Genomic DNA, 27021 nt, shown 5'->3' with positions numbered 1-27021 from the left:
GTATTAAATTGTAGTAAATTATATCTCTCCAGAGAAAGAATACATTTCTTATCCTCATAAATATGGTCCCTAGGCTGAAAAGGAAGAAGTGATGCTTTATAGGGTATTGCCTTGGGGAGAAGAGGGTGGGCTATTGGCCCGTCACAAGGTTGTAGCAGGTGCTAGATGGAAACCTTGCACGGTAACAGCAACAGCAAAGCTTTGTAGGAAAAAGGGGGAAAAAAACACATTTTCTTTTTGATGCCTATGCATGTTTGAGTGTATTCTGCTTTTTATTTTTTTGTTATGGGTCCATGGGACTGTGAAGGCTGGTACCTGTGTGTGAATCAACAAAACCTTTCCTTTCCCGTTGAATGGATTGTGGGATATGGATTGTGGGATTTTAAAGCGGTTTTCACAAGTGAACAGATCAGCGGGTGGTTGGAGTTCGGGGACGGACGGTGTTTGAGCCACCATATGTAGCCATAGCAGGAAATGTGGCCTCTCTGCATGGCTCACTGCAGTGCCTCATTCCCACTGACGCTGTTACTGCAAGCTGCAGGAGCCTGGCCCGTATGGTGCTGGTGTACACACATGCACACATACACATACAAACACATGCACTTTCACACTCAGGGGCATGTGATATACACACCGTATACACACATTCAAGCATGCATGCAAACACACACACACATACATACATACACATACAGACACGCACGTACGCACACACGCTGTCAAACATATTGTCAGCATACTGGATGCATTTACTCGCATGCTACTGTAACATGTAGACATATAGTACAGAAATGGAGGCACACACACGCACACGCACACACACGCACACGCACACACACACACACACCCACACACAATGTCACACTCAGTCACACAGCACTCTGGGTAGCCCTGAGAGCCATATGGCTTATGTAGGCACTTTTAGATGTATCACATTAACAGGGAGAGAGGCTAAGAGTCTAATGTCTCTAATCTACTCTTCTCATTGGATTTCAACATGAGGAGCGAATGCGGAACATAACGTACTACACGTGTACCGGGTGCCCTAAAACGCTGCCACCTCAATGAAACGTTATGCATGATATTTCGAAAAGTGATTCGCCATATTATGCAACTGTTCTCTTTGTGTGTGCGTACTGTATGTATGTGCACGCCAGAGTGTGTTCCTGTGCCCCCTCCCACTCTGCCACTGTCTATGTTTAGCGCTGGGGTCTTGCGTGGGGGAACAGCCGATTGCCGTCTACAGTTAAATTGTACTTTCCACTCTAGTTAATATGGTGGCAGATGAGTTATGAAAGCACTATGGGTGAGGGAAAATGAGCACAGAAATAACAAAAGCGCTGTACAATGAAACTTCCTTCTGCACTGCAAAATCCCAGGTGTTAATTGTGGATGTGTAATTATATGTATTGGAGCATTTTTTTACAATTTCGTAAAATAGCAGATCTACGAGCTCACAAGGCAATGCGTCATGTTGCTATTTTTGCCACCGCGACACCATCATGTGGTAAATATAAAATAGGGCTTAAGGGGTTAAACTGAATTCAATGAACTCTTAAACTCTTAAATCTAATTCACAGCAATAAAGCTTATAGCCACTTAAACCCTATATATGTAGTTGACCGGGGTCCCCCAGGGTTCTATACTAGGTCCGCTAGTATTTCCCTCTACACCAAATCTCCTGCCCGAAAATAGTCGACCTACAAGCTCACAACACGTTTCACTGTGAACTTGTAGATCAGCTGTTTTCACCCCCATAATAGATACATTACACTAGGGTTTATGTTGTTGCCATGCGCACAACCCTCTATCTTCATGCTCTCTAATACTTTGGTGTCCTCTCTTCTTCACGTCTATCTACAGTAGTGGTTCTCAGAGTGTGGTCCAAGAACCCTCAGGGTTCCTTGAGGGGGTTCCAAATGAACCCTTAAAGGTCTCTAACTCTAAGAGTTATGGGGGTCTTTGAAATTAAAAGGTTTGAGAACCACTGAGCTACAGAATCTGTTTACCTTGGTCTAAGCACTGTATCCAGGTAGATTCCCTCTCCGTCCGTCCGTCCGTCCGTCCGTCCGTCCGTCCGTCCGTCCGTCCGTCCGTCCGTCCGTCCGTCCCCATCCGTCCGTCCCTCCTTCCGTCCCTCCCTCTCCATGACTGTCTGTCCCTTGACAGTAAATGTGGTGTCTACATGTGAAGTGTTTAACCGCACACAGACACTTGTTGATAGATCGGCCTGGTTATGCGTGCAGTAGTAGGTCTCTTGTATATAGGGAAATGTCTCTAGGAGACACAGCACACTTTCTTTGCGGTGTCTTTTTAAATCACAGTGGTCTGTTGTCAAAACACAGACACACACACACACACACACACACACACACACACACACACACACACACACACACACACACACACACACACACACACACACACACACACACACACACACACACACACACACACACACACACACACACACAGGGGAGACATTAAACTATGTAAAGAACCCACAACTCAAACTCAAATCACAAATGCATACATTTATAATGTAATGTAATCCACCCGCCTCTGATGGAAGAAATGGAAAAAGGATTCTCCGAAATTAATACGGATTACTCTGATAAAAGCGTTCCATTTGTATATGCCGTCTCAGACTAGTACAATAGTATTGATATGTGAAAAATGTAAAGTTTTCCATTTTCGATCACGAGGAGATTTTCTGTCTTCAAAGAGTTTGCGGTCTTTGGGGTAAGTTAACCCAGACAAACGCGCTGTGACAGAGATAAGGCATCCATTCACAGGTGTTGCCGGGTCACGATGACTCCGCTCACCCATGGGAGCACGTGTTGACCCTCCTCTTCATGCCGCCTCGCTTTCCATCTCATCTCTCTAGGAACGACAAGAGTGCTTAGGCAGCGAAAAAGCAGGATTCGAGTTGGCTGATTGATTACCTTCAACCACATTAACCCTCTTTTAACCCTCTCCCTATTTTGGGCATGTCATAATAGGCGAACATCCGGCGGAAATAGGCGTGAAACATTCTGTGAAAATAGTGAATCTACGCGTGAGCTTGCAGATCGGCTATTTTTAGGCGAAGAGATTTGGTGTCGAGGGAAAAGGGGGGGGGGGGGTAGTTCATGCTCCTGGGGGACCCCGGTCAACTAGTATATCAGCTTAAAGTGGTTAAGCTAGTGTTTCAAAGAAACTGATACAGTGTTCTATTGTGAGTTCTGGACGGTCTCAGCCAGGGTCACAGGTGCTGTGTGACCTCAAACATGTTCTGCACGCTCGTGTGTGAGCACGCTTGCGTATATAAACACACAGAAACATACACAAAGCACGCTCAATTATTGATGGGTCTGTGCCCCTTCGCACACCCAGAAAAGGAAAGGCAGATTAAACTCGCTGTACTCCTTGTTTAGCAATGGCCAGAATTCCGAATCGGGGGGGGGGGGGGTTGTGATAATCCGTTCCATAGTTATGGGCAGTTGAATGTGGCTTCTTTTTGCCAAAAAGCGACAGAAAGCAGAGACATTTTATCTTTTATGAATCCTATATTACTAAACGAAACCAGCTTCATTTTGTTGTGATCATGTGATTTCTGGGTGTACTCTTCTTGGGTGATCCTGGGATCATTCACAGGCTGCGGAAGAGCGCCCTCTATCGTGAACCACTGAAAACACCACATTGGCGGTCTGAGCCTTGGAGTGAAATGACGAGAAATCTCGTCATTGGCAGTCAATGAGTTAATATGAATGTTATATTATCATTCAAATCTTTTTTGGCAATTATTTGAGGGCCCACTTGCAATACCCTCGTGGCCCAACAGTGGGCCCCGGCCCACAGGTTGAGAAACAACATGTATTCTGCACATGAAAAGCTAACAACTTGCAGGATATACAATTCTGTGTTTGGTATGTATTATATAAACTAAGATTTGCGTCTGTGTGTGTGTGTGTGTGTGTGTGTGTGTGTGGTGGGGGTGTGGGGCACATACAGTAAGAGCTCCCAGACAATGGCAATGCCCTTAAAAGAGACATTGTTAGCGCCTCGCTGGACGTTTTTGGTCTCTATGGCAACGGAAATGGCAAACTCAACACCCGATTCCCTGGAGGTAACCTATGCCCACGGTGCACACACCCTCTCTTTCACTCTGCCTCTCTCTCTCACCCCTCTCATGCATACTGTACCGTGTGTGCACAGATCTTCTCCCTCTTCTTTACACACTCACACAATGACACACACACACACACACACACACACACACACACACACACACACACACACACACACACACACACACACACACACACACACACACACACACACACACACACACACACACACACACACACAGAGAGAGAGAGCACCTGTACAGCAGATGCTTCAGAGGAGGCAAAGGCAAGGCAGGTCTGGCATCACTTACCATCTCCCTCAAAGCAAATTCACCAATCATCCTCAAACTAATGTGTGTGTGTGTGTGTGTGTGTGTGTGTGTGTGTGTGTGTGTGTGTGTGTGTGTGTGTGTGTGTGTGTGTGTGTGTGTGTGTGTGTGTGTGTGTGTGTGTGTGTGTGACACTTCACATGTGAATATGCATGTGTCATGCAAATGGCTGGCCTGATGCCACTCTCCTCTATTGTTTGGCCGCTATCTTGATGGCGAGGACGCCGCACATTAATATCTGTGTTCCCATCTCCCTCGCCGCTTCTCTCTCTCTGGGCCAGGAGGGGCAGCGACAGTTTCCTGTGCATTGTTAGAGATCCATCTGTCCAGCCACATACACTCACGTGCATGTGTGCGCACACACACACACACACACACACACACACACACACACACACACACACACACACACACACACACACACACACACACACACACACACACACACACACACACAGGAGCGAGCACATGAACAATTAAACCTGTTTGACACAGAGACAGAGAGGGGCTGTGGGCTGTGTGTGTGTCTGGCACGAGCCATCTGTGGAATCAACGCCCCCATGCACCCCCCCCCTACACACACGCGCGTGCGCACGGGCGCACACACACAGCGTTGTGGGCTGCTGCATTAAATAGATCTCATTCACTGACCCCTTCTCTCCCCCTCCCCTCTCTGCTGATGGACAGATGAGACAGAGGAGTGGAAACGAGGAGATGGATGGATGAGTGGGCGGATGGGAAGGGAGGACAGGATGGACGGACAGCAGATTGGGCGGCAGACCTTTTTATTTATTGTGGCTCCCTGAAGTAGGCCAGCGAGCAGACAGATAGAGAGACAGACCAGCTGTGATCACTGGTGCCACACGCCACAGCCACCATCTGAAGACCACCAGCATGTATTGATATTAGGCTATTAATAAGAGATTATCATATGTAGATTATTGGGGGGTTTGGTCCAGTCTGGCCCCTGTCTGAGTCTCTATGGGACAGATGACCGGACTATAGATGGCTGGTCCAATTGTTTTCTGAAATTATTACTTTTCCATTACCTTCTCTGCATATAGGGGACGGGGACTGTAATTAATTTGGAGCATTAATTTATGCTCCATCATACAATGACGTTCTGTGAAAGTAGCCGATCTACAAGCTTGTAGGCCTACAAAGGCTATTTTCGGTGCGTGGCACTGTTGTATGACAAAGTATAATTCAGGCTTTAGAGTACGTTATGACATGTTATAACACATCTCTCAAGAATGTTGAATCTCTCATGACAGATTAAAATGTTTAAATAAATGTTTTTGCCGATGGGTTGCACTAAGTCTCGTGTTTTTGCCGATGGGTTGCACTAGTCTCGTGTAACCAGACATAATGGAGATCTCTGCCTTAGTGCCTACCAATATGTTTTATCTCTGAATTGTTTCTACCCAGTCCAAGCCCCTACATTGAACTTAGATGTCACCAGTCATTGTGTGTTAGGCTAGGCGAGTAGGCGGACATCTCCCATACGTCTTGATTATGCAAATATAGGTATCTACTGATTCTTACCCACAGTCTTGCAAGTACATTATATTGTGACTGTGTGTGTGTGTGTGTGTGTGTGTGTGTGTGTGTGTGTGTGTGTGTGTGTGTGTGTGTGTGTGTGTGTGTGTGTGTGTGTGTGTGTGTGTGTGTGTGTGTGTGTGCGTGCGTGCGTGCGTGCGTGCGTGCACACGCATGAAGGGTGCGTGCAGGGTTAGGCTTAGAGTTAGGCATGTTTCTGTTAGGGTTAATGATAGGGTTAGGATTCATTTTATTATGGTTAGGGTTGGGTTGTATGGAATGAATGTTATACAACGTCCCCAAATGTTTGCAAAATCTCTGTGTGTATGTGTGCGTGTGCACACGTGCATGGGGGTGTGTGTGTGTGTGTTTGCAACTGTTGGATAACCCTGTGATGTGTTGGGTGTTGCCATTGTATATATACTATATTATGCTCTAAATCGCTCTCATCCTTGAAATAATAGTTAATTTTCGTAGCGTTTACTATAGCGTCACTGTCTGTCACAGGCTTCTCCATTCGGCCTCTAATGGCACCTTTTTCCTCCAGCTATGCAGTACTTAGACAAGCCCAGTGAGGATGCAAAACACTACGTCCAAACATTTCACTCTGCAAAAGATGCATTTTGTTTGAAAGCTTGCAGGCGTGTCACTTGACCAGGCACAGAAGAAGAAGGCCATGACAGCCTCAACAATCCATGATAACTAGCTGTTAAGACGTTTGAGCCAGGGCTACAGAAGAGTTAAGAAAACCACACATTTGACTTCAGAGTTTGAAGTCAAGTAATTTTTCTAACCACTTAAAGGGATATTTCACTTTCAAAAAAACTTTTGGTCATTTTATCGTCTACTCAGGCTTTTGTGAGCCCCCAGACCGTTTTTAAGTTGCTTGATTCAGTATTTAGATATTTGATATTCATTTTATCAGACACGCCCCCTTCCTATACAAAGCCATTATAACTTCAAACTCCATTTTTAACATGTTAGATTCATCAAAAACACCCGTCCTTGGTTCTGGTGACTCACCCTGCCCTCCTAATACGCGAGGGGGCCGTGTTTTTTCGATAACTTTTCTCATTAATTTTTTATATTTTTGGGGGAAAATGAAAAAAATGTAATACAATAAAAAAATATATAATAAATGAAAAAAGTAATCGAAAAGACACGGCCCCCTCACGTATTAGGAGGGCAGGGTGAGTCAGCAGAACCAAGGACGGGTGTTTTTGAAGAATCTAACAGGTTAAACATGGAGTTTGAAGTTATAATGGGTTTGTATAGGAAGGGGGCGTGTCTGATAAAATGATTATCAAATATCTAAATACTAAATCAAGCAACTTAAAAATTGTCTGGGGGGCTCACGAAAGCCTGAGTAGACGATAAAATGACGATGAGATGAGTTTTTTTGAAAATGAAATATCCACCCCAGCATCCATATTGTGGGGAGTGCTGAAAATAGCAGATCGACAAGCTCACTGTGAGCTTGTCGATCGGCTGTTTTCAGCCAAAGCTTTCCCCACAATAACACATAACAGAAAATACACTAGTTTAGAGCCCTGAGGGACTCCGTTTACCCATGTGGGGTTTAAGTGGATAAAATCCAGTCCTGAGTGTGCGCACTGCCTCAGCAGCTCTCAGCGCCGGCCGGCGCGTACCAACTGTGCCCGTAACAACGGGGGGACAGCACAGATGATGTCAGCAACCATTTCAAAAGAAACGCTGCCAAACAACTTTTATCTCGGCTCATATATGATTTTACGCGAGGGCACGTTTTTACAAACACTGTGTAATCTGTGATTGTGTTGTGACACAAACTCCACAGGAGCACGCGTCTACGTTTTATGGGTGCGTTCGGAAATACAGCACTGAGCGCACTGGCCAATACAAACTAATAGGCGAGTGTGCTCCGGTGCGCAATTTCCGAACGCACCCCCATTTTCCCCGTGCGTCATGGTTGGAGACGTGCTGCTCCCTCCCCCTGTGAGTCTGGGCACAGTTGGTTCGGTCCGAGGCAGCGTTGCCAGATTGTGTGAGAGAAATAAGCAACCAGGTCTATGAAAACAAGCTCAAAAGAAGCAACTTAGGCCACATGAGCACTTTTAAACCTATATGCATATATGAAAATAGCCGATCTACAAGCATGCGACGCGTTGTGAGCTTGTAGATCTGCTATTTTCAAAAAAAATCTTGAAATAAAATGTGGAATATATTGAATATTTTTTAAACATTCTAACAAAAATGCTCCACGGCACAAAACCTTTGCATGAAAATATTTGAGAACCACTGGTTTAAATAATAATAAAAACTTTTTGGGAAGCAAGCCTAAATAAGCAATTACTCTTTAGAAACAAGCAACCACCACCACCAATATTTACAACAAGCAACTTTACAGAAAAAGAAGCCCAAAGTCGCTTACAATAAGCCGACACGGCAACACCGGTCTGAGGTGATGTGAAACGCTCTGCCTCTCTGACAGTGTCCTTATTAACATGAAGCCTGCAGCCGGTAGTAGCAGCAGCTGGTGGAAGCAGCAGAACAACGGACTGAAACGTAGAGCTGGCATCTACTTTCTGACTGTTAGAACATTTTTATAGGCCTTATTCATGAAGAGCAAGAAGAAGTCGCTACTATTATGCCGGAGGGAGCAGCCGAAGCCTGGTGCTCGTTGTTGTACATTTATCTATTTATTCGGGTCTGAAGCAGGCATTCAGATAACGTTACTGTACGGAGGGACACTTCCAAGGAGATAGATAGATAGAACATAAGTGTTGTGTCCGATCCAAGTGTTTTATATACGTCTTTTTTTGTCGTTTTTTGTCTGTGCAGCGTCTTTTTCTTTTTTTAAATAATCATTTCTAGAAACAAGTTGTTTCGCTTGTTAAGTTGAGAAGCAAAAATAATGTATAATACGGTCTGGACGTCGGAAAAAGAGGAAGATGACTGGAGAGACGTGATGATGCCCTACTCCACAGAGCTGATCTTTTATATTGAAATGGACCAACCACCAGGTAGGACATGTTACACAGTAGGCGCGTATCGGAGAGAATAATGTCATTATAGGCTTTTATAGGCTTTACTATAAAATATTGGTTCAACTTTGATGCGCATATCCCCAGAACAGAAGACAGTGCTGTGCATGTCAGTCAATAATAGGCCTGAACTGAGAATTAAACGCTTGATTCTGGTCTCCTTCGCATTAAAGTTGTTGCTTCTTTGGCAACATTGCAGTGTAGCTTGATGGTGTTTCGGTTGTTCTTGATATTTTAAAGCTCGTTTATGTGCCGCGTCGTAGCCTATAACTTTATTATGTCCTGTTATAGCTTAGCTATGCATTCAAAAACGTTTTCCATAGTTTTCTACGTCTATAACACCGATGACAGTGTCAGAGACTATTGTCACAGCGTGTCGGAAGACTGTAAAACACGTTATTTCTCTTGTTGCAGAATAAAAGCACTTTATGATGCAGACCTTTTGTGTCCACTGTGCTATCTATCCACGCAAGGCTTTACAAAGCTATGCAGTGACACACAGACAGACGGTGTTGCCAGATTGTGTGAGAGAAATAAGCAAAAGAAAATTGTCAAATATTGTTTGCAAAAAAAGGAGTTCGTGGCAGAAAACATTTCCAGATGGGGGTTAGGGGACAAATACATGAAAATATTTGAGAACCACTTGTTTAAATAATATTTATTTTTTTGGTTGTTGAAGAGACGAGACCAAAACGAGCCCCAACTAACCAATATTTACAAGCAACTTTACAGACAGACGGACATGGCAACAATGCAGACAGACAGGCAATCTCATCTGGAGACAATATCGTGACTATAATAGTCTCATCTAGTCTCCCAGCAAACTGACATCCCTTCTCTACCACCCGACACCATCAGCATTTGAGGGGATGTGCTGTGATATGATGTAAAACGGGTGTTTTTAATAAAGTATTTATACATTTTTTGCGCAAGTGTCTCTGCACACAATGCAGAATGTAAATGGCTGTATAGTCTCGTTTGTCATTTAAATGTAAAACTACTACAAGCAACGCATATTCCTTTGTTACTACTTAATAATGTAATACGCTATCTGGGGGGGGGGGAAATGGCCCGATTGTCCGAAATAGTTTAATTCAGTCCGGCGAAGAAGAAATGCTATGGGGGGATGGGAGATGGAACGAAAGATCCGAATAGTGAAAGACTCGGAAAAAGACCCGTCTGTTGAATCTACAGACAACATGCGAACGATCCATTTCAAGCGTTTGCTTTTACCTATTTTTCTAGACAACTGTCATGTAAAACCTGCGTGTCTGTCAGACTGTAGCCCATTCCATTCATTCATTCATTCATTCGTTCCTCTGTAAATTTGTGCAAGTGTCATTTGACTCCCACCCCCCTTCCTTTCTCTTGGTGGATTGAATGGATGGATGGCGCAGATGTGGGACGTTGAGAGGAGGCGCTGTGTTTTAATAGAATTTGCCGGTAGCTCTTTCTTTTCTTTTCTCTTCACCTCCATCTGAATCTGCCCTGTGCTGTGCCCTTAATACAACACGGAAGTCTATTATCCCGATCTCGGATGTATGTTGCGGATCGCATGAAATGAATGGAAGTAATCTATATACATCATGCAGTGAAGTGGTTTGTTGCAATATGGAACCCTTTCTGTCTCTGCGTGTCTAAAGTCAACTTTACCCCTTTCCGGGGTAAGAGAAAATCTCTCCATCTCTTTTCTCCTCTCCCTCTCACTCCTCTTCTCTCTCCTATTGTCTCTCTCCCTGCCTCCTCTCTCTCTCTCTCTCTCCCTGCCTCCTCTCTCTTTCTCTCTCACTCGCTCTCTCTCTCTCTCTCTCTCTCTCCATCTCTCTCTCTCTCTCTCTCTCTCTCTCCTTAGAAACCTTTGTGTCATAGCTACAGCTGAGTGAATGGATAGAGTGCTCCTCAATGCTTGTCCCATTCACACGGGGATGTAAATGCAATGCAATGGCTCTTTGCTGGTGATTCACGCACTAACTGCCAGTCGCCCCAGCTTTTGCTGGACTCGCTCCATTCATTCACTATGTGGGGTCATTGTCACACCGAAGGAGAAAAAAAAGAACCGCTCTCTGCCAATATTACCCGGGTAGCAGACAATTGTGCTGCGTAGTGACATGAATAATGCATTCAGTAAAGACTGATATACAAGGGGGGAGAGTTTGAAAGTTACAAATAGAATATGCCAGTGTAACTGTATTCAGTTGTCAAAATGTCTAAATATTCCAAATCTACGCTGGCTTCTTAGTAGATTGTAAAACCCTGACTCATTACTGAAACCAGCACTGACCATACCATGCCATGGTTTTTATAACAGTCTTATACATGAATTGCATTGCAAAATAAAATATTTCAAAGAAATTATAGCGAGGACAATAGCTGCCAGGCTCTGTGCACGCTCGCGCGCGTGTGTGTGTGTCAGGGCAGCTGAACAGCACATTATCCTGGGTTTTATCCTTAGCATTCATCTTCTGTCGCTTAATGCCAGTTAAAACACAATCTCTCCTCTCACTTGCTCTCGTTCACACACACACACACACACACACACACACACACACACACACACACACACACACACACACACACACACACACACACACACACACACTCATTCATAGATAATCACACATCAGTATGTTCCTTAACTTTGTCTTGTCATCTACAGACAGAGGCTTAAAATGCCCCGAATCCCTCTTTTAATGTGTGTGTGTGTGTGTGTGTGTGTTTGTGTGTGTGTGTTGAGTAATCAAGAGTGTGTGGGTACGTGTATGTCCATATACTGCTGACCCGCAATCTTTTCTAAGAGAGCTCTGCCTTCTAATAAGGAACAAAAGATTGACAGATAGCAGGATAGAAGAGAGAAAGGAGCGAATGGAGAGATTGGAAAGAAAAAGGGCTAGAGAGGCTATGCTGTAAAGAGCAGCAATAGGCAGCAGTGGAGAGACACAAAGAAAGAGAGGGAGAGGAGAGAGGTGATCATCCCACAGATGTTAATTATAATATTTATTACACTGGAATTGAAATGTGAAAAGCCTCTGTGACGTTAGGTGTGTGTGTGTGTGTGTGTGTGTGTGTGTGCGTGCGTGCGTGTGTTGGCTTTGTGTCAACAGTGTGGGGTGATTAGCACAGGTGGAGCTCCACCCCTAGGGAAGGCAAGCCTGCGTTTCCAATGGCAACTTTGTACATGAGGGCTGTTGGGTCTGGGGTATATACGCGCGTGTCATCTTTCAACGGAAAATCACCAGTAGGCTTTTACTTTTGCTTTTTTTTTTTATACCCATGACGGAACACAGGTCCGCGGCACCGTTGACCTGCAAGCAGTGATGTTAAAAGAGATGACATGATGACACCTGTCTTTTTAGACATGGACCCTGTCTGTCTGTCTGGAAACTGGAAACACTCCCACAAAAACATAAATCTGGTGAATGAACGAATGTGTGTGTGTGTGTGTGTGTCAGTGACAAGTGGCTTCTGTTAGAATTGCGACCCACAGATAGGTGAGTTACTGTATGTGTGCTATAACATTCCATGCAAAAAAAAAGACCTGTTGAGTGTGTGTTTGTGTGTAAGTACTGACTCTTGTATCCCAGAGGTGTCTCTGGCAGAATAGATATACCCTGGGGTAGCTCCACCTCTCTCTCTCTCTCTCCATCGCTCTGTCCCTCTCTCTCTCGCACGCTCTCCTTTTCTTTCTCTCTCGGCGAGGCCCGGCCCCCTTTTCCCCCCCATGCGACTGTGATTGGTTGCGGCAGGCTTCCATTCAGGGATTAGTTAGTCAGTCGAGTCGCCTGTCTTTAGGATCAGCTCGGCAAGCTCTTTTCTTCAGTCTGACGGAGTGAGTGAAGGGTGGAGAGGAGGAGGAGAGGAGGCGGTGGCTGTGAGAGAGAGAGAGAGAGAGAGAGAGTGTGTGTGAGAGGGAAAGAGAGGGAGGAGGGAGGAGGGAAACAGCTGAGAGAAGAGTGGCAGCATGCAACTAACAGGGAGCCCAGTGGCAGAGGACGGTAAGAACGGAACCAGCCTTCTTTTATTAACTCCTTTCTTTCTTCTTCACTATCTTTTTTTGTTCTTTTGTTTGTTTGTTCTCTTGGGGTCTCTCTTCTCTGTTATTCTTTTTCTCCCAGATTAATTACTTCCTCTCCTTTCTATTTTTTTTGTTCTTTTACCATTCACCCACTTTTTTCCTCATCTTGTATCCCGTTTCATGCTCCTTCTTGCACGCAACCCAGAGTCATTTGTGTGTGTGTGTGTGTGTGTGTGGGGCTGCGTGCATATACGGTTTGTGTGCAATACGGCCACTGCAGTTCTTTGTGGCTCTGTGTGTTCCAAATGTTGCAGTCTGCACACGTGCGCTGGATCAGTCTCTCGTGCTATAGGGCTCTCTGTGAGAGACGAGTGTACGTCTCGTCACAGGCATGCCACAAATGCGCACATGCACGCACACACATAACTGACTATAACTGACTGCAGGGCTTGCAGCTACACAGTGTAAACTGTGACTGATGCATGCAGCGTGTCCCACAGTCGAATGTAAATCTGTAGAAACATTTTAGAACTGATCCCAAAGCAGATTATGCACGTGTTATTGTTAGCTTTTTTTTTGTTTGTTAACTTTGTCATCGTTGCATTTGTTTGGTTTTGATTTAACCGTTGTGAGTACACTTTAGCTTAGACCTTCTAGTCACTCTGTGTTTGTCTTTCAAGAGATGTGTGTGTGTGAATGCCAGATCATTACTTGGCAGCTTTGACACTGGACACAACCAGCCCTGAACAGCTGACACACACACACTCACACAATGTAAGAGCTCCCTCTGTACTAGAGGCTAACCATGCAGCCTGTTTATTGTCCTGCATTGCATTGCTTTTCTGATGGTGTGTGCGCGTGTATGCATGCATGCACATGTGATGACAGTCATTGTTCTGAAGGCACCAGAGCATTTTCTGTGGGGTTTTCCCTGCGAGTATGTATGACCACAAGAGGTATTTCTTGGTGTGTGTGTGTGTGTGTGTGTGTAGCGGGTGGCTGAGCATTGCTCCTTTGTCTCGTGAGGAGGAGGAGGGGAGGTGGCGTAGGGGGGTGGAGGGCTGCACTGATGGTCGCCTTTGTTCGCCAGCCCACTGGTGAACACCTCTCCCTCTCTCTCTTTCTCTCCCTTTCCCTGTCTCTCGCTCTCTGTCCATCTCTCTCTCTCTCTCTTGCTGACTAGATTTATGCGGAAGTTGTGGCTGAGTGCAATGTTTTAATTTATAAACTACTATTACTGTATATAATTACTATATAGTAACCTGTCATGAAGTTTTCTAAATTTGACCATGTGTCAACATTTGTGTGGGCAGTTACTTCACCAGTCAACATATTTATAATGCAACATTTGAAATTGGACATCTTTGTGCCAACATTTCCAATGTTCTTCTTATATAAAAAATGTAGTAGCCTAATTACAGTATTGATCAGTTTGGGAGTTGTCATTTTTTGCCATGGATCACGTTATTCTTAATCGCGTTGTGTGTGTGTGTGTGTCTGTGTGTGTGTGTGTGTGTGTGTGGTTGTGTGTGTGGTTGACTTAATGGTTAGTTCCTAATGGGACTTTTGTAACAAAGGTTTGTTTGTGCGCGCACGCACGCACGTGTGTATGTGTGAGCTAGTGTGTGTGTGTGTGTGTGTGTGTGGTCTAATTAATTGTATTGTTGTTGTCCTCCTATTGTCCTTTTTGTTCAGGCGCTGGCATTGTGTTGTCCCCAAAGAGGAAGCAATTGAATACACACACACATACATTTGTCAATTTTTGGAAAGGAAATTGTACCAACATTTTTCCAAGTTTCATGCGTGACAGGTCTTTGAGCAAAATGGTTATGAGAAATAAATTCCTCACAAAATATGAATGGACATACATTTCCAAATTTCCATTAACTGCATTTCTGCGCGTGCGTGCGTGCGTGCGTGTGTGTGTGTGTGTGTGTGTGTGTGTGAGTGAGTGAGTGAGAGAGAGACTTAAGTTTTCCTGTCCATATGTGTATATTCAGAAAGCGCTGACCATGGGGAACAGTGAGGCTATAGAATGACAACTTGGCTTGGAGCGTGACTGCTGCTGTGGTTACAGAGAGAGAGAGAGAGAGAGAAGAAAGACAGGAGGTGAAGAGAGGGAGAGAGAGAGCAGAGGGAAGAAAGACAGAAGGAGGTGGAGTGAGAGGAGAAGAGGTTTAGAGGAAGGAGAGGAAAGAGTGGAAGAGGAGACTGTCCAGGCATTTCTTCCACCTCGTGCAGGCTGACACACTGGACCTCTAATGGTCACTCTCAGGGTTAAATGAACACTCTGGATTTGACTGTGTGTGTGTGTGTGCATGTACACGGTCCCATTCCTTTACAAAGCTCTGTCATTCACTGCAGTTCATCAGGTCTTGTCATAATTTGTCTGTCAGTTTACCTACTGTATTATGCTCCACGTACACTACAGTCACCGCACTCTTTCTGCCAGCTGTAGACACACACTGATGAAAGTTTTCGTGTGTGTGTGTGTGTGTGCGCATGTGTTCATGTGTACGTGTGTGTTCACTGCATACCTGCAGTGAAGTGTAGAATAGAGGGAGGGGAGTGAATGGAGAGAGTGGGTGTGTCAGTGTGCAGAGAGTTCTCTCTCGCTGAAGCAGCCTGCTCAGGGCTCACTCCGCTGCCACATATGCACGCATATATACATATACAATGTATGCATTTTCCTCGAAGTCCACTATGGCTTGGTTTCAGAGTAAGTCCTGGAAGATTCTAGACTGGCTGTAAGAGTCTCCTGACTTAAAACCCATAGAAAATCTCAATGGGATTTGAAGGAGGCGGTTGCAGAACGCAAACCCAAGAATATATTAGTGAACTGGAGGCCACACTACACATGAGGAATGGGCTAAAATGCCACAGGAATGCTGCCAGAAGCTTGTTCCTGGCTATTCATCACGTTTGCAGCAGGTCATAATAGCAAAAGGGTGCTCTACAAAGTATTAAAGACACTTGACATGAAGGGTTTGAATAATTCTGACACGGCAATAGTCATTAAAAGTGGCATTTTGTTTTGAATTAGGAGAAACCACTCATCATATTGGTTGTGTTGAGCTATTTACATAGATCTTGTATGGTTTGTTTATTTCATATAGTTTACAGTTTGTGAATTTTGCCAATAAACCAGATTTGCAGTGGGGTTTGAATAATTTCGAGCACAACCGAGATTTATTTATACCTCTATCTCTCCCTTTGTACTTCGCATGCAAACCTTCGCTACTGTGCAAGTACAAAAATTGTCGGAGGGCATTATGTTATTATATTAACTAAATGGATGCAAGTGTGTGTGTGTGTGTGTGTGTGTGTGTGTGTGTGTGTGTCAGTCAGGGTAGGTCAAATGATACAGTGACATGTGTTGGCAGAGGGTGATGAGCGATGAGTGATGCAACACTCAATGGTCCAGTGAGTTATAATCACTTTACCACACAGGGAGAAACCTCACGCACACTGTCACCATGCTGAGTGTCTCTCAGTTCCCTCTGTGCAGTGTGGGATCGTTCTGTCATCTGCATGCCGTATGTCTTCTGTACATTCTGATGCTAGTCCTGGTCACAATGTTCAGGGACACTCCTGTGACACACGCATACAGGTGGACACAGGATGGCAAAACAGAAATGCATCCAGATCTCTCTCTCACACACACTCACACACACACACACACACACACACACACACACACACACACACACACACACACGTAAGCACAGTTGTTCTTTTAAATGCTACTATACAGATTGTCTGTGATTATGGTGTGTGTGTGTATGCTCGCACGTGTGTGTGTGTGTGTGTGTGTGTGTCTGTATACTCTGGCTGAGCAATGCTCGTGAAATCTGAAAGTAGGAAAGCTCCAACGATTCCACTACTGTTACCTAAACTATATCCAGATGTGCATATATATACTTTCAAACATGTGGTCTCACACATTTTGAGCATGTGTGTGTGTGTGTGTGTGTGTGTGTGTGTGTGTGTGTGTGTGTGTGTGTGTGTGTGTGTAGGAACGCACGCCACGGTGTGCTGTACAGTGTCTAGGTAGTGCGGGTCATGGGCAGGTTAGCTGTGCTTGGCACGAGGCAGTGCAGCAAACACAAGGGCTACTGTCTGTCAGCTATTTAGTGCTTCACCAGTTCTGCATTTATTTTACACTGGGACTAAAAAAAGAGAAAGGAGGGAAAAAAAACATTTCACTGGTGAAATCTATTATTACCCGATTTAAAAGTAAAAGCCAGTGACTTTAATTTAGTATACTTAGTTTTTTGTATTTTTATTGAGGGATGAATAACCACGCTCATATTTTCTGTGCCATAATTATATTTTTCATGGGGATTAAACTGTGGGTAGAGGAGTTTTTAATTCTGTAGTTAATTTAACCCACAGAGCTAATCATTTGCTGACTGGTTAATGTTAGTAAAGCTATTGAAAGTGAGCCACTATATTCTTCTGATTCAACATGCAATCCATTGACTGAATAATATGCCCCGCAATGCAAATATGTTTGCTGTTTAAATTACATGATGTACAAGCTATTAACTATGTGCCACTGCTAATAGGATAAGCTAGACACAGAGCATCAATTTACCTAACTGGCCAACAATTACTGTAGATTAGCGTTAAAAAGAGCATTGGAGAGCATATAAAATAACACAGAAACGCAGTAAAAACAGATGTGTTGGCAGTTATGGCACCAACACCTGATCCTAGCCCAGGATACTAGCCTGGCAGGCAGGAGCAGTAGCCAATAACTTGTGTGTGTGTGTGTGTGTGTGTGTGTGTGTAATACCTAGCTTTTTATTTGCACGCACACAAGCAGTAATTAATCCAGTGATGTATGGTGTGTGTTTGGTATGCCTCTGCTTCCTTGTGTGATTAATGGCAACGTAGTCCCCAACTGCATTATCATTACATAGTGGCTTTGTTGAGCCATGAATACAGTTCATATGTTCTTCTGTGCATAATAAGTGTGTGTGAGGAAACTAAAACATCAGTCAGTCACCACAGCGCCACACCAGGGGCATGACATTTATTGTTTTCCCTTTCCACAAGCTAAAGATGTTGTCAGGATGGATGGATGGATGGATGGGTGTTTTGGTGCTAAATCGTAGGGCGACAGTCCTCACGGTCCACAGTCAAACCAACATGTATACCTTCTCTGATTCATAACCACTAACGTACCCCTCTCTCTCTCTCTCTCTCCCCTTCACTTTCTGATTTCTGATTCTATCTCCACACCTCCCTTTTCCTTCTTTCTGTGGTCCTCTCCTCCAGCTCTTCCTCCTAAGCCAGCCAAGCCCCAGCTGTCCTCTTCGGTTGTGATGGGAGGGGGCAACACCAACGGTACCAAGGAAGGAGTGGCTGGTGACTCTCTGCAAGAGGCAGAGTGGTACTGGGGTGACATATCCAGGTACAATACAAGTCTCACACACACACACACACACACACACACACACACACACACACACACACACACACACACACACACACACACACACACACACACACACACACACACACACACCTTAATTGGGGTCCCTCTTGGCATGTCATACTAGGCTAATATGTCAACATTCGCTGAAAATAGCTGTTCTACAAGCACACAATGCATTGCAACACAACGCATTGTGAACTTCGCTATTTTCGGCTAAGAGATTTGGTGTAGAGGGTGAAAAAGACCCTTGGAAACAAAGGGGTTTAAGTGGTTAAACTACAACTTACAACAGCATCCATCGGTGGCTAAGCCATGTCTCTTCCTCTCTTTTTTCCCACGTCTTTCTCTCCCTCATCCATGCATCCATCTTTCTCCCCTTTAGGGAAGAGGTTAATGATAAACTCAGAGACATGCCTGATGGCACCTTCCTGGTTCGGGACGCCTCCACCAAGATGCAGGGCGACTACACACTCACACTGAGGTAACACGCCACAGCACCCTGTTTTTTTTTTTGGTTTTTTTTATCACAGCCTATTTAAGTGTTATGAGTTGAGTTGTAAATCTGGCGTGTTAAAACCAGCTGGCCCTCCCTGTTAAATATAGGTGTTGGGAAACCGTGTGTAGAGAAAAAAAGAAAAGAAAAGCAATTTGCCAGCTGATTTGTATTAAAACTGCTTTTGGGAAACACCGTACTGGATTCCATTCAGTTGTGATGTTGCTCATTAGTGCACACAGTAAAATCCTTAGTTTTGACTTAGCAGTAAATGGAACTGCAAATGGAACCAAAGAGGCCTGTAAGGGTCCATTTGGTTCCATTTGTACAGTCTAGGTTAAATGAACACTGATGATTTTACTGTGTCTTACTGACTAGGTCATAAGGATGCAACAAGACAAGTTTTGCTATACTTTAACATTGTTTGCATGGATTATAATGTGAAAATCTCTCTCTATCCCTCTCTGCCCGTCCTTGTTTGTCCAGGAAAGGGGGGAACAACAAGTTGATAAAGATCTACCACCGGGACGGGAAGTATGGCTTCTCGGAACCCCTGACGTTTAACTCAGTGGTGGACCTTATCAGCCATTACAGGCACGAGTCCCTGGCACAGTACAACACCAAGCTGGATGTAAAACTCATGTACCCAATCTCCCGCTACCAGCAGGTACGCTCGCACTAGCATTAAAATGCATACATATACTAATATGTATGTGTATCCATACACATATTTAAATTTAGAAAGACAAAGGTGTCCCCCTCACCCACATAAATGCTATTTTTCCTCTTCCCCATCATCTTCCTACATTTTTGCTTTCTTGTCTCAGGAGGTACTTATTTTGTTTTAGGTTCTTAATTTGTTTAGGTACATTATTTAGTTGGTTCGTGCGTCTTTTCTGCCCACAGCCCCCCCCTCCCCCCTCCTTATCCTCTCTTTTCCCCCGCTCTTTCCTCCGTTTTTCCAACCAACAGCCATTGACCTGCCCCCCCAACCCCTTCAGCTCCCCACCCCCGTACCTGACGCTTCGCGCTGGGTGTTTCCACCCTCAAAGTGCTGAGGCAGCAGGATCGGCGCTCGCTGAAATATTGCCTCGCTCACCGCCCTGCCTAAATGATTGCACGCGTCCCAACGTGTCAAAAGGCCATCCCTGCATTTATTCCTTCTTTTCCCCACCTATCGCGTGTTCCTTTTCCAGGCGAGTCATTACTCACGAGTGTTACTCCCTATCTCGCGCACCTCGCCGTTCACCCGGAGCATTGTGGGTGGTTTATTAACGAGCCTGTTAGGCAATCGCCCTCAGTAAGCAGAATCAGGGGCGCAGAGGGCAAGCAGGCACACGTATGCTGGCCCATGCACTCGCACTCTCGCCCACATGTACACACACACACTTTTGTTATTGCTTAATTGCAATTAGCTCCTTATCCCCCTCACGTCCGTTTCCTGTCTTCAGTCGACCCCATTGTATGACACACACGCCCGCACTCTCTCCGACTCGCTCTCTCCATTTGTTTGATTACGATGCACAGCCATCTAATGTCTACTCCCACTCTCTGCCCGCCCCCCCCATCTCTTTCTCTCTCCATCAGGACCAGTTGGTAAAAGAAGATAATATTGATGCTGTGGGGAAGAAGCTCCAAGAATACCACAGTCAGTATCAGGAGAAGAGCAAAGAGTATGACAGACTGTACGAAGAATACACCAAGACCTCACAGGTATACATAAACACATGTACAATTTATACTGTAGATGTCCCAAGACCTGTGCTTCTTTGCCAGGTACTGCTTTGAGATTCTGTGAGACTTTGAGCAGGAAAAGAACGGGGCAACTGCCAAACTTCACTAAAGTCTGTTGCCTCCCTTTCTCACTCCGTCCTCTCCTCACTGTCCCCCTCCCGCACCTTCAATCTCAGGAGATTCAAATGAAGCGGACGGCCATCGAGGCCTTCAACGAGACCATCAAGATCTTCGAAGAGCAGTGCCACACGCAGGAGCGCTACAGCAAAGAGTACATCGAGCGCTTCCGCCGCGAGGGCAATGACAAGGAGATCGAACGGATCATGATGAACTACGAGAAGCTCAAGTCTCGGCTGGGAGAGATCCACGACAGCAAGGTGCGCCTGGAGCAAGACCTAAAGACGCAGGCCATGGACAACCGCGAGACGGACAAGAAGATGAACAGCTTGAAACCCGACCTCATTCAGCTCCGCAAGATCAGGGACCAGTATCTAGTGTGAGTATTAGAGATCAGGGACTGGTATCTAGTGAGTATAAGGACAGAGGCCATTGATTTGGACATGACAGAAAGTTGAATACGATATAATGCTTTTATGCTTCAGCGAAGCGACAGGCTGTTTGAAGGGGATACAGTCAGTGGGACTGGAGCCCCAAGCTGTGAAGTTAGGGGGAGGGGGCATCTGGTGCCTGACCATATTGGAAACTTGTGTTTCCTCTTAGCCAGGGCCCTCCCTTGGGGGAATCTCCTGAGTTAGAGGCCCTGGCTTCTAGGAATGTGCCTAATAGCATTAGCAGAATTGGCACTGTCCCAACATTAACTCTATAAAAAAATCTAATTAGCATGGCCTCGCGTAACAGTTTGCGTAGAGTCGTAAGCTTATTCAGCGTGCCATAGAAGAATGATGTTTTAAATGAAAGAGACCTTTTAAAGTGATTCCTAGTTGTACTAATTCCCCCAACTCTCTCTCCCATGCACACCACCCCCCCTCTCTCTGTTTCTTTCTCTACCCTCTATTTTCCCTTTCTTGTCGTCTGCAGCTGGCTCAATCACAAAGGGGTACGTCAGAAACGAATTAACGACTGGCTGGGGATCAAGAATGAAAACACTGATGAGTAAGTCTGAACTTCATTGGGTTCTTGTCCTCCTGTACTGTCAGCTCAACACAAGGGAACAGTTTTAGTAACGAAAGTACATTAGGTTTCGTTCAGTGTATTATATACAGGTTAACTTTAATCCATTCAATCCTGGAACACTTATACCGTGTCATTTTAGATTTTTAGCTATAACCATTATTTTATACTTTGTGGTTACCCCGCAGTGTCGAAGCCACTAACATCTTGTATCTTGTGTGTTCAGAGGGTACTTTGTGACAGCAGAGGAGGATGAGAACCTGCCCCACTACGACGAGAAGAGCTGGTTCGTCGGGGACCTAAACAGGACGCAGTCCGAGGATCTGCTCACTGGGAAGCCGGACGGCGCTTTCCTCATTCGAGAGAGCAGCAAAAAAGGCTGCTATGCCTGCTCTGTTGTGTAAGTACCGTACACCAGGATGTCACCTGCCCAGGAGTTTTTAGCACAGACTTGCATACCCACCTGGAACCCCCACTGGTGGTCCCCAGACCACTGGTTGAGAACCACTCGTGTAAGCTTTGATCAGAGATCAGTAGCTATCATGGCAGCCTGAATGTGTTGTACTGTATCTTGGCATCTAATTCATATCCAACTGCCTAGTCAAACATAGCCTAACATCGAGGACTCTCTCTCTCTCTTGTTCTTCTCCAGCGTGGAAGGCGAGGTGAAGCACTGCGTCATCTACAGCACGCCGCGAGGCTACGGCTTCGCCGAGCCCTACAATCTGTACAGCAGTCTGAAGGACCTGGTGATCCACTACCACCAGACTTCCCTGGTGCAGCACAACGACTCGCTCAACGTGCGCCTGGCCTACCCCGTCTACGCACAGATGCCCTCCGGACGCAGATGAGCCCTGCCGACACCCTGCCTGGACGCAGACAGACAAAAAGAAAAAAAACTTGGACAAATGAAACAAACCCCTCAAACCCCCTTAGTGGTGAGAAAGGGAGACAGGGCAGGGAGGGGGAAGGCTGAAGGCGAGGAGGGCACTCAAAACCTACAAACCCCCAACACCAGACAAAAGGTTAAAAACAAAAAGAGATACAAAATAAATGACTTAAAACACTTGCTGCAACACACACGTCAGCCACCTTGGAGTTATACATATATATTTTTACTAGAACATTTTTCGGAGGGCATTCTTTCTAAGACTGCTTGATTTGCACAAGGAAGTTTTAAATGTTTGTGAATGTGAAAAAAAGCAACGGAAGGAAAGAAGGAAGGAAAGAAAATGGAGTAGGAGTGCTTCAGAGTTTCAGGTTGACCCCGCTGCTACCTAAACTCCGGCTTAACAGAAACACAAAAAAAGACAAAAACAAACAATGACGACAAATTTCATTTCCAGTCTTGCTTTATTCTTTATTTTCTTTAATTTCTTTTTTCTTCATTTTTTCTTTTTCCCCCCATCCTCACGCTTCTGTTATCACAATCCTTTTGTTGGTTTGGAGTCGTTTTTCTTTCTTTCTTTCTTTTTTACCTATGAACCGTTTCCTTTTGTTTACTCCTAGCTTGTTTGCTAAACGCAAGAGGATATAATAATAATGATGATGATGTCAAGTGTCTGTTCCCTGTTCCTCTACGAAAAAAGCAAAATAATGTAGCATAACAAGACAACGGGCGCTCCTCCATCTAGATTGCTGCTGAGGGGTTTTGGGGTGGGGGGGATGAGTACAGAAAAAGTTTTGTAGTCTTAAAAGAAGGCTTGCTTTTATACTAATTGTAGAGAAGTGTTTTTTTGTCCTTGCTTTGCTGGAACATAGTTTTTCCTTTGCCATATGTTAAATGGTAATGTTACAGATCCAGAACCATAGACCAAAGTTGGTGTTGAGCGGAGGGAGCGTGTAGAAGTGCACCGTTGTGTGTTTACTAGTGTTTTTGAATGGCGATGAGGAGAGGAAAAAGCAACCGAGTGCTTCATTTGATACCACACATGAAAGCATTCGTGAATTGGACCACCAAATGGTACACGCAGAGACTCTCACCACCATGGCCGACTTCCCAGGCGGTCGAAATGAGAAGCACTTATACCAGAGCAAACTGCGTTAAAGGTTGCGACTTGCGAGTGGTCCGCTTTGCAGAAATCATCCTTCTCTGAGCAAAGAGTGTGAAGGAAAAAAAATCCAGACCATAGAGCCTTTTATGTGTGGTTTCAAAGAGAGAGAGAGAGAGAGAAAGAAATATGTGTATGCTAATGTCTGTGGTTGATAAACTGGGACTGTTTGTGTATCTGTTACAAAAACCTTCAGAGATAAGCTTTGACTAAAAAAACAAATGTTTTATGTGTAACACAGAAGAGCAGGTAGAGGGAGGCGATGTGCTGACCAGAAGACACATGCTTTAGATGATACAAAAAAAACAAACAAAAAAAACTTGAAGAACGTGCAATCCAGCGTTGTGTTATGATTATGTAGGCTAGCAGTCAAGCAGCGAGAGAGCGAGAGATGCACTAAGGTTCCCCGCTGGGGTTCAGAGAGATAATCAAAGTGCACAGTGAAGCTTTTGAAGTGAGATTCTTTTCTTTTTTTTCTGTTTTCTTTTTTTTTGGTCTGTTTTCTTATTTTTCTTTTTATGACTCAAACTTCTTATCTGGTGCTTGACTTTATAACCAGTGAAAACATTTCATGTCAAAGAAAAGAACAAGTCTATATAACATCATCGCACAATAAAAAATGTTTTCAAAAACTGACGAAAAACCACAACCAAGTTGCATTCTCTTCTTCCTGGAAATGAGAATTCTCTATTCTGATTGGCTGTTGTCATCACACCCTCACTGAGACATTGGCTGTAATTTGGCAGTTGTTAGGGGAGATGTGTTTGAGACAATGGGGTCAGTGTTGTTTCCCAGACGTCTGTCCCCTCCCTGCCCGTCTCTGCTAATCTAGGGCCCTATTTTAAGGCCTCAATGACAAGGGGAGGTTAGCAGAGCTCCATGGGGCTGATTTAGTGACCCTGGCTGGTGGCAAACAAAGACAGCTGCTTAGCCACACTCTGGCCCACTTCATCCCCGTCTCCAAATTAACACGGCACGCGTGGTTTGGCTCTGTTTGGACACTCAGCTCCAGCACCAGTCAAATGACACGACACAATAGCAGATCTGTAGATATCGTCCGACATGCCCGCGACCACCACATGTGGGACATGAGCGTGTAGAGATCTTCAGGGCAGGCGAGGCCGGCTGGTTACAAAGTCAGACAAGCACCCATCTGTCGTCCACAGTGTCTTTCATAGTTGTGATGAGGCAGCGTGGGGGCTCTGTTGGCCACACACACACACGCACAAAAACTAGTATGGCTGTGGGAGAATGTCTTTGATTGGAGATGTAAGAAGGAAAATGGGCCGTTGTTTTGGGATATGGTGCAGTGGAGTCATTGCGAGTGAATGATACAACCTTGGTTGTAGCCCACCGCGTGTATCAACACCTGTGCCATTGTGCCCACGCCGACACCTGACTGCCGACACCTTTATGTATTGACCGTCCTCTCCTCCTCCGTCCCCCCTTCTCATGCCCTCGGTGCGGGGTCCTGAGAAAGTCAGATCGGAGGATTTGTTTAGATCTTGGGGGTTGTAAAAACAAAAGAATGTTGATAGAGCCCTTGCGGTGGGGGATGCGGGGGGTGACAACTCGGCCCTTCCGCTGGAGAGTAACGCCTAATTTATGCTCCATCCTACTACGGCATCGTGTACCAAAACAATTGCAGATCTATTGACTCATCACGTCAAATCCGCAAAGCGGCGTGAGCTTATAGTGGCTATTTTTGGCGCGCGACACAGCCGTACAACGAAGCATATATGGGGCTTAAATCAGCTTTATTTGTTTTTGTTCCTGAATTCCTTGTTTAGCAAGCAGCAAGAGGAAAAACAGAGTGGACAATATCAATACGACCAGTCAGTTCGAGGTGCACCCATAGTCTGATGTCTCAGACTTTGACTACTGATTGGTCTCCACTTCTTATTTCTTCCTAGATATGTTTTTTAGGCAGTCGGCAACGGTGCAAGGGACAAGAGGGCGGGGTTGTTGATATAATATTGAATGTACAGTAAGACCAGTTTGGGCCCAAAGCGCTTTTAGCACCGTAGTCACGGGGGGTTCATCGACATTTCATAGAAATAAGTTGGATCTTAAACTCTTCAAGGTGCTTTTGGGAAAGAAAAACAAAACACAACCATCTCCTTTTGGTCAAGACCCTAAGGTTGGAACAAGCCTTTTGGTCCACCGGCAAAGTTTACCATACCACACAATGAAGCCAGCGATTTTGAAAAATCAGGGTTTTTTCTGCATCCATATTATACAGCCACACCATTCACTCTCAGTCGATTAAGCTACACCATCACGTCTTTGACATTTTAGCACGGGTGTCCTCGCATCGAGAGGTTTGTCTCACATGACTCGCCGTAGATCTTAGAGACCCCGGTCACTAAATGAATCTAGTCTTTCCTCCCCCTCCATTACCACCGTTTGAAGGTTGTAGATTTTTTGTTTTGTTTTGTTAAAAAAGGGGTACTCAAATGGTCCCTAACTCTATTACTTGAACTATTGCATTGCTCACTGTTGAATGTCTTTATATGAAAATATACATTTATTGAAAGAAAAAAACAAAAACAAAAAACAAAGATATCCCTTTTGTTTTATGCTGAGCGGGGCTGAGGTTTGACTTTTTAAAGTTTTATGACAGATGTACAGTATTGGTTACAGATACAGGCATCATATAGCTACATTATGTGGAGGGAAGGAAGGAGGCGCTTTATCAAACTTTCTCAGAGATACGCTCAAATCTTTCACTTCACAGAGGGCTTGTCTGAAATTGCACACATTATCATCTACAAAAGATTTATGTTAAATACTTATTTTGTGTGAATGTCTGCGTGTGTAGCCTATGTATGCATTCTTGGTCACATACATTTACATTGAGAAAAAAGTATCTATCATATGTGAAGCTAAAACAAAACACAATTGTAAGGGTTGTTTTGAGTAATTGCCGTTCTTTGACTGTTTTCTTTCCTCGATACGTCCCTGACCCCCGACATTTAGACCAAAGATTTCAGTTAACTTCTTAATATCCTTCTGTTGTTGATCATTCAAAAGGGATGTTTTCAATGTCACATTGTATGACAATAATGTCTCCATTGCCTTGATATCACCAGAACTCAGAAGCTAATTTAATACCATGGTAGTTTTGTTGTTTGGACGAGTGCTAGCTAGCTAGGAT

The 27021-nt window shown here is 44.7% G+C and overlaps 1 protein-coding gene across 4 annotated transcripts in view; it reads left to right on the top strand.

Annotated features, from left to right (window-relative positions):
* Window positions 1-23456, top strand: part of pik3r3b (phosphoinositide-3-kinase, regulatory subunit 3b (gamma)) — a 232904-nt gene extending 209448 nt beyond the window's left edge. For 2 of the 4 annotated variants that reach the window (XM_080431779.1, XM_080431780.1), the window contains exons 8-15: window positions 18296-18431; window positions 18838-18936; window positions 19435-19615; window positions 20536-20661; window positions 20859-21178; window positions 21721-21795; window positions 22040-22213; window positions 22466-23456. In XM_080431779.1, coding sequence (XP_080287905.1) covers window positions 18296-18431; window positions 18838-18936; window positions 19435-19615; window positions 20536-20661; window positions 20859-21178; window positions 21721-21795; window positions 22040-22213; window positions 22466-22664 — 1310 coding nt within the window. In that variant the 3' untranslated portion in view covers window positions 22665-23456. Of the gene's footprint in view, window positions 1-8485; window positions 8980-12881; window positions 12993-18295; window positions 18432-18837; window positions 18937-19434; window positions 19616-20535; window positions 20662-20858; window positions 21179-21720; window positions 21796-22039; window positions 22214-22465 lie in introns of those variants that run through there. The other 2 variants (XM_080431781.1, XM_080431782.1) reach the window with 2 other exon arrangements.
* Window positions 23457-27021: the final 3565 nt, after the last annotated feature.

The sequence above is a fragment of the Gymnoscopelus braueri genome, assembly GCF_963280865.1.
Source record: "Gymnoscopelus braueri genome assembly, chromosome: 6".
NCBI classification, from domain to species: domain Eukaryota; kingdom Metazoa; phylum Chordata; class Actinopteri; order Myctophiformes; family Myctophidae; genus Gymnoscopelus; species Gymnoscopelus braueri.
This window is presented reverse-complemented; position numbering and strand designations above follow the sequence as displayed.